We start from the raw sequence: 12832 nt of genomic DNA, 5'->3' as shown, positions 1-12832 counted from the left end.
AGCTCTGCCAGTAAATGCCAGTCCCTGTGTGCTGTGCAACTCTGCCAGTGGCTTCCAACCACCTGCGCCCCAAGGCTATGCCACTGCATTATGTAGCTGTCCTTTACTCCAGGCCCTGGAGGTTAGTTGCATTATAGGAAGGGGGAACTAATGGCAATAGAAACGTTTGTGTATCTGGGAGTGAAGACTTCATGGAGACCTTTCCTGCTTGGGATGTGGGGGCTGGGCACAGGAGAGCAGGCTGGTTGGAGTGGGGAGTGTAACGAATGTGTCACAGATGTGGCTGGGGCTGTGTGCTCAAGTTGTGCTGGTGGGACTCTGCTGATGTTAGGGTGTGAGGGGGAGCGAGCGGTCTGTTAATGGGGCATTGCTGGAAGATGGTGGGGGTCAGGTTACATGCGCAACCTCAACTCAGCTTTTCCTGCTTTACAGAAGTTTGAGTTTTGCTCAGCTCCATGTTCTGCAAGCATGTGATATGCCACCATGCAACCTTAACTGCACATTAATGTTTGTTTTTGCCACTGAATTATTATTCCTATCAAACGTGACTCTTCCAAGGAATTAGGCTCCTATACACAGCTGATGTCCTATGTGCTGCTACACAGAGAGAAACAAGAAGTCTTTAAAAATCCAGGTTTTCTAGGCTTGATATAACAAACCCAGATGTCTCTTTTCTCCGAGTTATTTCCTTCAAGTGGGCGAAGGAATCTGATCTTACCTCTAGAAGTTAATGTCTACTAAATGAAAATATTTATTTAGCTTAATTTTACTCCATTCCTGGAAATTTCAAATAATTTACTTAAAATTACTGGATGTTTCTCCTGGATGGTCTGCATCAGGATCTCACTAATGAGACTTCCCCATTGTGGTCCTTAATTTCCTCACAGAGATGCTGTTCAAACTCTACTAGAAATCACAAATTAGGAATTTGATACAGCATAAAATATGAGATTAGTATTTCCTTGTATTTTATTTATTTAGCAGCTTAGTTCAAAGCTATTCATGTTCCCAACACCACTGGTTGGAGATTATGAAAAATTGATAGAACAATGTACAGCTGATGTGTTTTTGCTATCAGTTCCCAAATCTAATATAATTTTGTTTAACCTATTCCCTTTGGTTTTTAATTGAATGTAATATATTTGGAACATACGGGCCAATATTGCCAAGATCTTAAATTCTCTCGGCTCACTCTCTCCTTTTGTCTTCCATACACAGTGCTTCCTGTGTGTGTGTGTGTGTTTTTCCCCATATGTCTAGCAGATGGTCCATATGTTGTAGCGTACAACCACTTTCCTTACGCCCTGGTCTTGTAACAAGTGTCTGTTTTAACTTGACACTTGCGATTAGTCCCATTCATTTGAGTGAGACTACATGTATGTGTAAAGTCTATGAAACAGAGGGTACGACTTTCTACAATCACTCATGGAAAAAGAAAAGGAGTAGTTGTGGCACCTTTGAGACTAAGCAATTTATTTGAGCATAAGCTTTCGTGAGCTACAGCTCACTTCATCGGATGCTGTAGCTCACGAAAGCTTATGCTCAAATAAATTGCTTAGTCTCAAAGGTGCCACAAGTACTCCTTTTCTTTTTGCAAATACAGACTAACATGGCTGTTACTCTGAAACCACTCATGGAAAAGCCCATTCTAGATAGCACATGAAAACTGAAGGGCAAATACAGGTTTTGTATTTGCATTAATAATTTTAACATTTAAATATGTTGTCTTTTTTTAAAACAATTTTTTAAAACAACCAGTTAGTTAACTATCTGGTTATTAAGCAATGTTTTGCAGAGTAACAGTATTAATAAGGCTTTTTGTTAGCTTGGAGTTGCTCTTTCAGAATAATAATGCTAAGAGAGGTAGTATGATCTAAAATGTACATCTTCCTAATTGCTGAACAAAAATCCAATAACTGAACTTGTTTAAAATCCCACAGTATTCTTGCCAGCAAGTTAAAGAAGTATGGACTGGATGAATGGACTATAAGGTGCATAGAAAGCTGGCTAGATAGTCAGGCTCAACGGGTAGTGATCAATGGCTCCATGTTTAGTTGGCAGCGGGTATCAAGCAGAGTGCCCCAAGGGTTGGTTCTGGGTCCGGTTTTGTTCAATATCTTCATTAATGATCTGGAGGATGGCGTGGACTGCACCCTCAGCAAGTTTGCAGATGACACTAAACTGGGAGGAGTGGTAGATACGCTGGAGGGTAGGGATAGGATACAGAGGGACCTAGACAAATTAGAGGACTGGGCCAAAAGAAATCTGATGAGGTTCAACAAGGACAAGTGCAGAGTCCTGCACTTAGGACGGAAGAATCCCATACACCACTGCAGACTAGGGACCGAATGGCTAGGCAGCAGTTCTGCAGAGAAGGACCTACGGGTTACAGTGGATGAGAAGCTGGATATGAGTCAACTGTGTGCCCTTGTTGCCAAGAAGGCCAATGGCATTTTGGGATGTGTAAGTAGGGGCATTGCCAGCAGATCGAGGGACGTGATCGTTCCCCTCTATTCGACATTGGTGAGGCCTCATCTGGAGTACTGTGTCCAGTTTTGGGCCCCACACTACAAGAAGGATGAGGAAAAATTGGAAAGCATCCAGCGGAGGGCAACAAAAATGATTAGGGGTCTGGAACACATGAATTATGAGGAGAGGCTGAGGGAACTGGGATTGTTTAGTCTGCAGAAGAGAAGAATGAGGGGGGGATTATACAGCTGTTTTCAACTACCTGAAAGGGGGTTCCAAAGAGGATGGATCTAGATTGTTCTCAGTGGTAGTAGATGACAGAACGAGGAGTAATGGTCTCAAGTTGCAGTGGGGGAGGTTTAGGTTGGATATTAGGAAAAACTTTTTCACTAGGAGGGTGATGAAGCACTGGAATGCGTTACCTAGAGAGGTGGTGGAATCTCCTTCCTTTGACATTTTTAAGGTCAGGCTTGACAAAGCCCTGGCTGGGATGATTTAGTTGGGGATTGGCCCTGCTTCGAGCAGGGGGTTGGACTAGATGACCTCCTGAGGTCCAATCCAACCCTGATATTCTATGATTCTATGAAAGGCAGCCTGGCAGAGGGATCTCAGTATTCACCGTCCTAATGTGCACATTAAGTATAAATAAGTTTTGCCCTTCAGTTTTCAGGTACATGCAAAAAAATTTTTGTGTTAATCATAATATTACTCAACACCAAATTTTGTATAATTTCTGCTTCACCACAAGTAGTCTATCTAGAATGGGCTTTTCCATTAGTGATTGTATAAAGTTGTGCTCTCTGCTTCACGGATTGTGGAGTAGTCCAAAAATCATAAGATTTTGGTTTATGGCTGGAAAACATTTCAGCTGACTTAAAAAGATATTGTAGAGAATACTCTACTTTAGCTTTGTGAGGTATTAGCAATCATTTGGGAGGAGACTCTTTAATTTAGCAAAAAAGACATAATGAGATCCAATGGTTGGAAAGCTAGACAAATTCAGACTAGATATTAAGGGCAAATTTTTAGCAGTGAGGGTAATTAATATTTGGAACAACCTAGCTAGGGCTGTGATGGATTCTCCATCACTTGAAGTCTTTACATTGTGACTGGATCTCTTCTTAGATCAGAAGTTATGGAGGTTAGACCAGATGATTGCAGTGGTCCTTACTGGCTGTAGAATATGAATTCCTCCAATCCAAGTCAGGATGTGTTGCTTCATTTGTTATTAGCTGCAGAATTTACAAATTCCTGGAGATTTGGGTATGGGGGAAGGAATGTTTCCTCGCTCAACAGATGGTGTGTGAAAATCTGTGAAGTTTGATCCATGGGAAAAGTGACTGGCCTTCTGAACTGTTGGTAAGACAGATATTTGAACACATGGCTGCCTTTCGTCACTCCTGCTGAAGCTACATGTCTTACAAACATCTCTCCTTGGCTTCTTAGGATTCTATGAATGCACTATTAGTTTAGTTTTTTTCTTACTTCCTTGGTTTTATGTAATCTTGCTTTATTTGTGACCACAATAAACAAGCCAGTAAAAATTGGAAAGAGCATTAGGAAAAGATGCAATAGGAAGCCACGCTGTATTACAGGGCATAAGGTTAGACTAGATGGGACCAAGCAGGCCTCTTCACCTCTGATCTCTGGTCAGAGATTGAGTGTACTGTGTGTGGCAAGGAAGAGGGGTTTAAAAGGATCGTCTCATCTGGTGGGGCCCTTCTCGAGTCAAGAGTTGAAGGGCGCTCTGCTGTCACCTGGAATCAGATCCGTGATCCTCCAAAGCTCATGTGAGTCAACCTTTCTGTGTTTGCTTGCTGCCCTGCAGGCTGAACAAGGCTCTTGCTGTTGGGGGCTGGAGCAGCTGCACGTGGTCAGGAGGTGCCTTCCCTCTTGGAGCTGTGCTGGAGTTGGCCTGTTTGGTTACCCTGGAGACAGAGCATTGTGGAACGCTTTCCTCGGACCAGAAATAGTTTGCTGTACCTTGTGACTGGAGCGCTCTCCTCCTTCCCTGGTCTGGGGCCAGCCCTTGTGTGTGCTGGGAGATGAGGGTGTCGGGCCATGGCCCCATGTCACAAGCTCTGGTGTGGGTGGGGTCACGGTCACCAGCCTGGTCCCCTGCTCCTGCCCCCTGCAGTAACAGTGTTAGGTTTCAGGGGAGTAATTGCACTTGATTTCTGTCCCCCCTGGTGTTTCAGTGGTTATGTCATATCTGTTGAGGCTGTGACGCTGTAAGCTGGCTGTCAGGGCCCAGCAGCTGAGTAGCACGTAGTGCACTCCTACCTCTCTCTCCCTTCTCCTTTGCTCAGCTGTTTGGCCTTTGGCTTCCCCGTGTCCCTACACTTCACAATAGGTTCTCTACAGGCGTCACTTGTTCACAAGGGCAGCGCGATCCATGTGGGCAGCAGGGCCTCCTGATCTGTAAGTGCTGCCATGTGGAGTTGGGAGGCCCTGGGTGGAAGGGGGAAGAGTTTATCTTAATCTCTGGCCACTGAGATGAGGCTGATAGGAAAGGGTGCCTGGTGCTCTACTCACTTATGATTTGAATGGCATCAGGCACTCAACAGGTGCAATGGGAGTGTGGGGCCTTCTCTGGAGAGAGCCTGCAGCTCTGGAGTGCTCCGCCTTTAGTGTGTCACAGCCTCTCCATCTCATCCCCTGGGGGAGGCAGTAATCTGTCTCAGATCCCTTTGCTGCTTGTGGCCATGATTTTAGGCCAGTACAGTCTCTGGCCATTTGGGCCCTGTTGCTCTCTGGAAATATTCTGCTTTCAGTTCCTTCTTTTTCAGGTGCAGTCAGGCTGTGATACTATGCACTGCTGCAAGGCATTCTTGGTAGAGTTACACAGAACTTGGGAGTCTCTTTTCGGGAGGGCCTTGCATCAATATTTTTATTTCGTGTTTTCTCCTGAGGTCCCACGCATTGTTGGGTGGGTGGACTGTAGACACACTTGTACCCCCACCCATCACAATTTCACATACCTTTGATGCAAAGCTATATTGTGGCTTAAATTTGTTCTAACCCCAGCCTTCCAAGGGCAGAGTTTACAGGGCAATCTGGAAGCAGCAGGTTACTTTCCGGCTGCTTTGCACAACGTTTGCTCTGAGGGATACCGCTACAGGCAGAAGCCAAGCCACTCCTTTTTCAGCAATGCAGCAAAAGGCAAGGGCACTGCACCATCTCCCCACCAAGGCTTTGAGAGTACGGGGCTCCTCCAGGCATTCCTTCTTCCTGCTCCTTATTTTGGGACGATTCTGGAACGGAACAGTGAAAACATAACTGCTAGGACTAGAAAGGAGGGAAGGGTAAGAAAAAGATCCTCCCCCCTCCCCAGTGGCAGCAGATGAGGAAGTGAGCATCTCTCAACCCGTAAAGTCAGGATATTTGCTACACTGGAGCAATGAGAAAGTGAAGACAAAAACCCTGCTGGTCCTGGGCTGCTGCTCCCATCCCAAGAGTGAGCTATTGTGTGCAGCGCCTTGCTGTGCTCTCCCTGTGGTGCAGCTGTGTTGTTACTTGAGGCTTTCAGGTGCAAGAGGCAGGGTGGTGAAGCCTCGTGAGGAGCCTGTCAATTAAAGCATGGTTTCATTCCTGCCACTGACCACACCATGTAGTCCAGCCAGCCAGCCAGGCCCCTGCCGCTCATGCGGCAGTGTTATTCCCAGAGAGAGGGCCAGGGTGGACACACATTTTCAACTCAGCCTGATGGAGGCCCAGAAAGGAGGAAGTGTAGGAGGTGGAGAGGAGGTCAGTGCCAGTTTCCTCCACCTTCCCCTTGTGTTGGTGGGTGGGGAAGAAGGACATCGCTGACTTCTCTGTTTCTGGGGGTCTGCACCCCTGGGAGAGCTGGGGTTTAGCAGCTGTTAAAGTTCCGGCTCTTTCGTGCCCTCTCTGTGAAGCTTTGCTCTCCCCTCACACCCTCAGGTGTGCAGGGCAGGGGTGGGCGAGGGGAAGATGAGGATGGGGAGAGCCAAGGCTCAATCAGGGAATTACACCTCCTTTCTCTTGGCTCCTCAGTGACTGAAAAAACCCTCTGTTCCTTGGCTAAGATGGGCAGAGCCCCTGCAGCTCCCTTCCCTGCTTCCATATGTGTTAAACGTTAGGGGCAGAGAAGCCTTTTCCCCTCACCTTGATATTTTTTCTTTTAATCCAGATGACAGCCCTGCTTGAACTGACATTGCCTGTCTGTTGCAATAAATATGCTTAGCACTTAGCAAGCACTTCTTGAGTGCTTGATCAGCATTCCACCACAGAGCCCATGCACCGGCCCTGAATGCAACTGGCAGTGCTCCCCGCTCTGGTCCTCCGGCCCACGTGATGGCTGTGCATTACTGTAACTCAATTTATCTTCTTGTCTCTTCTGATCGTTCCTTTTGCACTGAGATCTGGCAGAACTCATTTCACATGAGTGTTCCCAGATATCTACTCACACGCCCCTCCTTGAAAAGAGGGCCAGTCTCAGCCATTGAACTCAAGTTGGTATTTCACATCTGTGGCAGAGACGAGCCCAAAGCATTCCACCCCTGCACTACTTGCTTTAAAGGCAAGTTGGGAAAACCAACCCAGCAATGACCGTGGCGGGCGGGATGTCATCCACAGCCTTCGCTATGTGCAGATGCGTTGCCCCATGCAGCCTTGCCCCGTGACAGTTGTGAGTTCCTGGGAGACTGCTGCATTCCAGCCATTTCTAGTCTGTCTCAGCCTTCTGCTGAACAGCCGATTCACTGTGTCCCTATGCCATCGGATCTAAACAAAAGTCTAGTTTTCAGTTTGCCAGCTTACACCCTCTTTCTTGCTTTCTTTCCAGATCACCAGAAACTGGAACGTGAGGCCCGAATCTGCCGACTTTTAAAACATCCAAATATTGGTAAGTACCCCTGTGGGGGGGTGGCTAGTGCTTGCTAGACTGTTCCTGGGAATAGATGGTGAATGCTCACTGCTAACCTGCCCAATTCTGGCCTTATTTGCCAGTGAAGCCTCATCAGTTATTCCTTCTTTCTGCAGTCCCTGCATGCAGAGCCATTCCAGTCCCTGCTGTGATGCTGGAGATAGAACCCTGAACCTCCTGGCTTAGGTTCACGCGTATGGTGCTCCATGCCGTGCACCAAACTGTCCCAGATCCGGCTCTGTAGCCTTTTTGGTTGGCATTCTGCACCTGGAGCGGGCTGCTGTATTCACCCCACTTCCACGTCTTGGCACTTCTTCTGTACACTACTGTAAAGGCTGCATTCAGTGAGATCCCCAAGTCTGATGCACAGTGGGCTAAGCTGTCAGCTCTCTCACCACAGCAGTCACTAGCTCTAGGAACAAAAGAGCTGATGCTTTGTTTCTGTTCTTGAAAGTGTTTTGTCTTCTGCTGAGTATGGCTCACACACGGTTGGTTTCCATGGTTATCCTGCATGCAGGTTTATTTTCTTTCTCTCAGTGAAATGGGGAGATGGAGAGAGAATTGCCTGCTTTGAAGGCTTTAGTGACAGGCTAAAAATAAGTGGTGGAGTCACGGGGACAGCTTTGACTTGAATTACAAGGAGGGGGAAAAAATAACTCAACTTCTAACAAAAAAACCACGTTATTTACTAAACTGCGGAAACAGGAACGGGATTGTTTTGCCTTCTAAAGCTCCATGGAAGTTTGCCCGTCAGTCCCTCTCCAGTGAAATTTGCCATTGGTTGCTAGAAACTGTCGTGAGCAAAAACTTTGAACCCTATTCATTGCTTTTATTAATGTATTTTATTGTGATCTAAAGAAGCGTTGGAGCCTACCTCGGAACTAATCTGAGGTGGTTGTGCTTCTCTGGGGCAGAATGTGGAATAACACCTTCAAGCAGATCTCTAATATTGTTCCTGTAGAGCCATAGGGAAGGCTTACCTTTGTCACAACTGCCCTAGGGGATGACATGGATTTTCTTTCACACAAGTATCCACGGTGGTGGTATCATGCCCCCCATCCCGCCCAAATATTTATAAAAAGTGAATTGGAGCCATGGTACCAGGTTTGACAGCGCCAAAGACTAACCACTATAGCCTCAGAACAGGGACTGCCTGGGAAGCATCTGCACAAGCCTCCCCCAGGCTGCTGCACCAGGGTGCTTCCATCCTGACCTGGGTAGAGCAGCTCTGGCCATAGTTCAGTCTGCATGACCCAGCCAGTCCATGGCCTCTTCGCTGATACTGCTAACAGAGACAACAGGATGGCCCTTGTTGGGACATGAACATTTATGTCTTAATTTAGATTTATATGATCACTAAAAAAGTTCTTGTCCAAAGCTTTGGGTGCCCATGGCATTTTCTGAGAATACAGAAATAAAAGGCAGCAAGTTTCCCAAAAAGGAAGAGGAGGGGGAAGGTCCCCATCACTAGGTGCAGCTTCTTTCCTTCATGACACAAGTCCCCACTCCCTTCCTAAAGGCCAAGGAAAGGAGGTGGCCCTTGCAGCGTGTTCTGAAGGCCAACAGGTATAGGCTGTTTCAGACCGAGGGAGGTGGTGAGTGAATTCCATTATTCAGGGCCCCTCATCCAAAATGGGCTGCCAGCAGCCTTCAAAGAGAGGCTGCTCCAACTCTGCTGACTGTGGCAGTATGTCATAGGCAACAGGTAGGGGGGCAGGGGGTGAGGAGAGAGAAAGAGGGTCCCTCAGATAGACTGATCCCAAGTTACGTGGGGCCTAATCAGCCTAAACAATTTATCCACTCTGAACTGGTGTCACAAACCACTTCAGAGCAAGGCAGCGATTAGTTAAGGATATTCTAAATCTAACACAACTTTTTTCAAAGTCTGTTGTTCCATAGATTAACTGATGCATTTCCCATTTATCAATTGACAGTTGTTTGATACAGTAATCGTAATTCTGGTTTCTTGTGTATAAATGTGTGTGGATGAATAGGGAAGTGTGTAACATTGATTTATGGTGAAAGTATGTACGTATGTGGAGTGGCCTTCGTGGCTGATCAATGTACATCTATTCCTGTTTTTTGTTATTACTGAGTGTAGTATTTATTTTGGGTCAGAGTTCAGGTGGTTGTGCTGCACTAGTCATTTCTTCTCTCTCCTTGATCAGTGGGACGTATTTCAGCACCTCTTCAAAATCAGTAGCTCACTCTGGGTATCCAAAATTCAAGGCAACTTTCAAAAACAGGCATCCAAAATGCGATACATGTCACTAGTGACAAGTTTGAACAAGCTTTGTTTAGAGCTTTATCACAGGTAAACCCTGAGCTTCCATACTGTCAGGGAAAACCCATCAGGAAACGAATGGAGCAGAAGCTCAGCAGCAAAGAGCCAGATTAGTGATAACAAACTCAGCAGGGCCATCTTAGTACAAAAGCAGCCAAATCAGGGCACCCACTCACAGTTAATACTTGCAGCAGGCTTTGGGACTGTACATGCCTGCGCCCGTCTGTGCATGTCTCTAGAATGCCACCAGCCTGAGGAAATATCTTGGGGAGTTCGGGAGGACTTTTACCCAGAGGGTTTAAAACATGATCCTTGATCCTGTCTTCCCATCCCACTTTTTTAAGTGATTAGTCTCTGTGAATAAGTTGATCCATGGATCTCTTGCATAGTAATGCAGTAAGCTTCAGTGACTCATTTTGGTAGCTAATGTCCAAACTTTTGGTGACCCACAGTATTTTTGTACTGAGAATCATGTAGGAGAAATGGCCATCAAGGTTGTCTCAATATCTTTCTCCTAGTGTGAATTTTTCTTCTTTTTCCTCTCTCCTTCTTTAAATTAATCCATACATCTCTTCTCTTGTCAAGCTTTTAGCAGATTGTAAGGCTGCACTCAAGGACAGAAACACTCTACAAGCAGAGCTGGCTGCATATGGAAACTGACCAGGATCACAGAAACCTAGTCAGTTTCTCTCCAGTTTGATCCATGTGTGAGGTACTTCAGCTGGTATTGGGTGTGTCCCAGTCTTGTGATCAATTACCTGGTATAGTGACCTTCACCACACCTAGTGGGAAGATACTAATGGCCAGTGGCCAGCAGTCTTTCGGCAGAGGATTTCTTGTCCTAGAAAGAACTTTTTATTTTTAAAGGCAACTAGCAGTTATAGAATTAATTTGAAGACCCCAAATAACTAGGGACAGGGTACATTCAGTATACCCCCAGCTTTAAATCCAAGACAGTTGGACCTTCCTGGGCTTAAAGGTTTCTGCTTGTTACACTGCCCCAATATGCACTGTGCTGGTGACATTGCACCACCACCAAACAGTTCTGCAGATTGGAGCCTGCATATAAAGAAGTGGGTTAAGTCGTCAACTTTTTGTTTGGAAACGCCATTCTGACAAGTACTGTGATACTGTGGTGAGCTGAAGCAGGCTATTACAAAGTGAAAGTTTTAAAGTTGGATGTATGTTTGCTGTCCCTCTTCTGGTTATCTGGAGCATACAACACACCTTTGTTGGCTTTGCAAGTGATCTGTTGGGTCTGAAAAGGCCAGCTCTGGTGTGGTAACTCCAGAGTGTAAATCCATGCCCACAGCATATGTCAATCGTGTACCAAAAATGGCTAAAATAAAGGTTATTTTGGGTATAAAACAATTGTGGGGAGTGCAGATGGTGTGTCTATTTCTATTATATTTCTCTTGCTCTTACTTTTTGTGCTGTGGCTACCTGTCATTTCTCTGAAAACGCTACCACCAAATCTCAGCACTCGTTATGGACTACTGCTGTATAATTGGTAGTTCTCTTGCTGTGTCTGTGGCTACACACTGGGGCCGAGGTAACCTCAGCAGTATACGGCTTCAGGGGGGCTGAGTTTTTGGTCCAGTTATTCTGCAGTCCAGAGACATTGTCAGCCTCTGGAGGGAAGAGACTGATGTTGAGGCAACTTCCAGAAAGTCTTGCTTTCCAAAGGCAAATTGCTCTAATGCAGTGTATCGAGCGCTGTCAACTGGCTGCCATCCAAATGTGTCTGGCTTTTTGTTACCATCCATTTGTTACCATCCATTGTTGTTTTCAGTGGGGAAGGAGCGATGTCCTCTGGGATTTCCTTCCCCAGCCCTTCAGTTTCCAATGGGTGTAGCCTTGCTGGGGCAGGAAGACTCTCTGAAGTCTATCCACACTGCTTTATGCATCAGAGGGGCTGAATGCTTTGTCTGTAGTATTCTGGAGTTCCTTCGCAAACTCAGATTCCCACTTCACCTGCATAGCCCATTGCTCTATGCTGGCCAGGAGTGGCAGTTAAGTGCAGTCAAATGGGAGGGGGATTAATTGGTGACCAATCTATCTTCATCCTTTGTTTCAAAGGGAAAGCAAATCTGACTGACTCATAATGAGGGCAAGGAAATACACAAGAGAGGGCCTGGTCCAGTGAAAACTCCCATGGAGATCAATGAGAGCCTTGCCTCTGCAGGGGATGTTGGATTTCTTCTTTTGCTGTCTGATCTGCCATTCAGACAGATCTCAAAAGCTTTGCAGAGCTGTGTCTGCATCAAAGGCTCGCAAAGCCCTTTCACTTCTTTGAAAACCAGAGACAAGTTTTTTAACTTAATGGGAGGGGCAACCAAATGCTATCTCCTGCTGTGAGTTGCAGAACCAAGTCTCCCTCGCTGGAGTTCTAGCCAGTCTCTTCAGGAGGGATATTTAGGCTCTGCTCCCTTCTCATCACTGAACATCGTGTGACTGCCTAGATACTTTTTTAAAAACAAAACAAAAAAAAAAACCCACCCTTTTTGTTTAACACACAGCTCAGCTGTCAAACCAGATGTGGAGTTAATCCAGGTGTGAAGTTCATTCTGAGGCTACGACTACACTAGCACTTTGGTCGGCAAAACTTTGTCGGGTGTGAAAAAACTCCCACCTCCCCTGACCAATATAAGTTTCATCGACCAAAGCGCCGGTGTGGACAACGCTGTGTTGGGAGGAGACCCTCTCCCGCCGACATAGCTGCCGCCGCTCATTGGGATGCTGTAATTTTGCTGACGAGAGAGCTCTCTCCCATCAGCATAGAGCAGCTACCCAGGAGACTATACAGTCGCGCAGCCGCAGTAAGGTCCGTAGTGTAGACATAGCCTAAGAGAGCCCACTAATTCAGGCACTGTCTATACTCTGTTCTGGGGGGGAGGGATTTCAGCCATTTTCTACCCTTGCTAACAGCAGTGCAGCTCTCTGAGGTCAGGATGCCCTAGTGTATGAGATGCAGTATTGGGGTCCTGGGTGCAGACAAGGCTTCAGGGGGTCACCAGAAGCTTTGTGCTGCTCAGGGCAGGTTTCAGCTTCCTGATGCTAAATGTGGCCTTGCCACTAGCACTCCTTAAAGCTACAATGGTGGGAAATTTTTTGAAAGTGCTACCCCAGAAATCAAGGGCTCCTAGAATCTGATGTATCCACCCCTGGACTATTTATAGACTGCTATCATG

The 12832-nt window shown here is 46.3% G+C and overlaps 1 protein-coding gene across 15 annotated transcripts in view; it reads left to right on the top strand.

Annotated features, from left to right (window-relative positions):
• CAMK2G (calcium/calmodulin dependent protein kinase II gamma) overlaps window positions 1-12832 on the top strand; it is a 173297-nt gene that overhangs the window by 68976 nt on the left and 91489 nt on the right. For all 15 annotated transcript variants that reach the window (XM_073352899.1, XM_073352890.1, XM_073352887.1 and 12 more), the window contains exon 3: window positions 7277-7336. In XM_073352899.1, coding sequence (XP_073209000.1) covers window positions 7277-7336 — 60 coding nt within the window. The remainder of the gene's footprint in view (window positions 1-7276; window positions 7337-12832) is intronic.

The sequence above is a fragment of the Lepidochelys kempii genome, chromosome 7, assembly GCF_965140265.1.
Source record: "Lepidochelys kempii isolate rLepKem1 chromosome 7, rLepKem1.hap2, whole genome shotgun sequence".
NCBI lineage: Eukaryota > Metazoa > Chordata > Testudines > Cheloniidae > Lepidochelys > Lepidochelys kempii.
The sequence above is the reverse complement of the archived record's forward strand: the minus strand, read 5'-3'. Positions and strand labels throughout refer to the sequence as shown.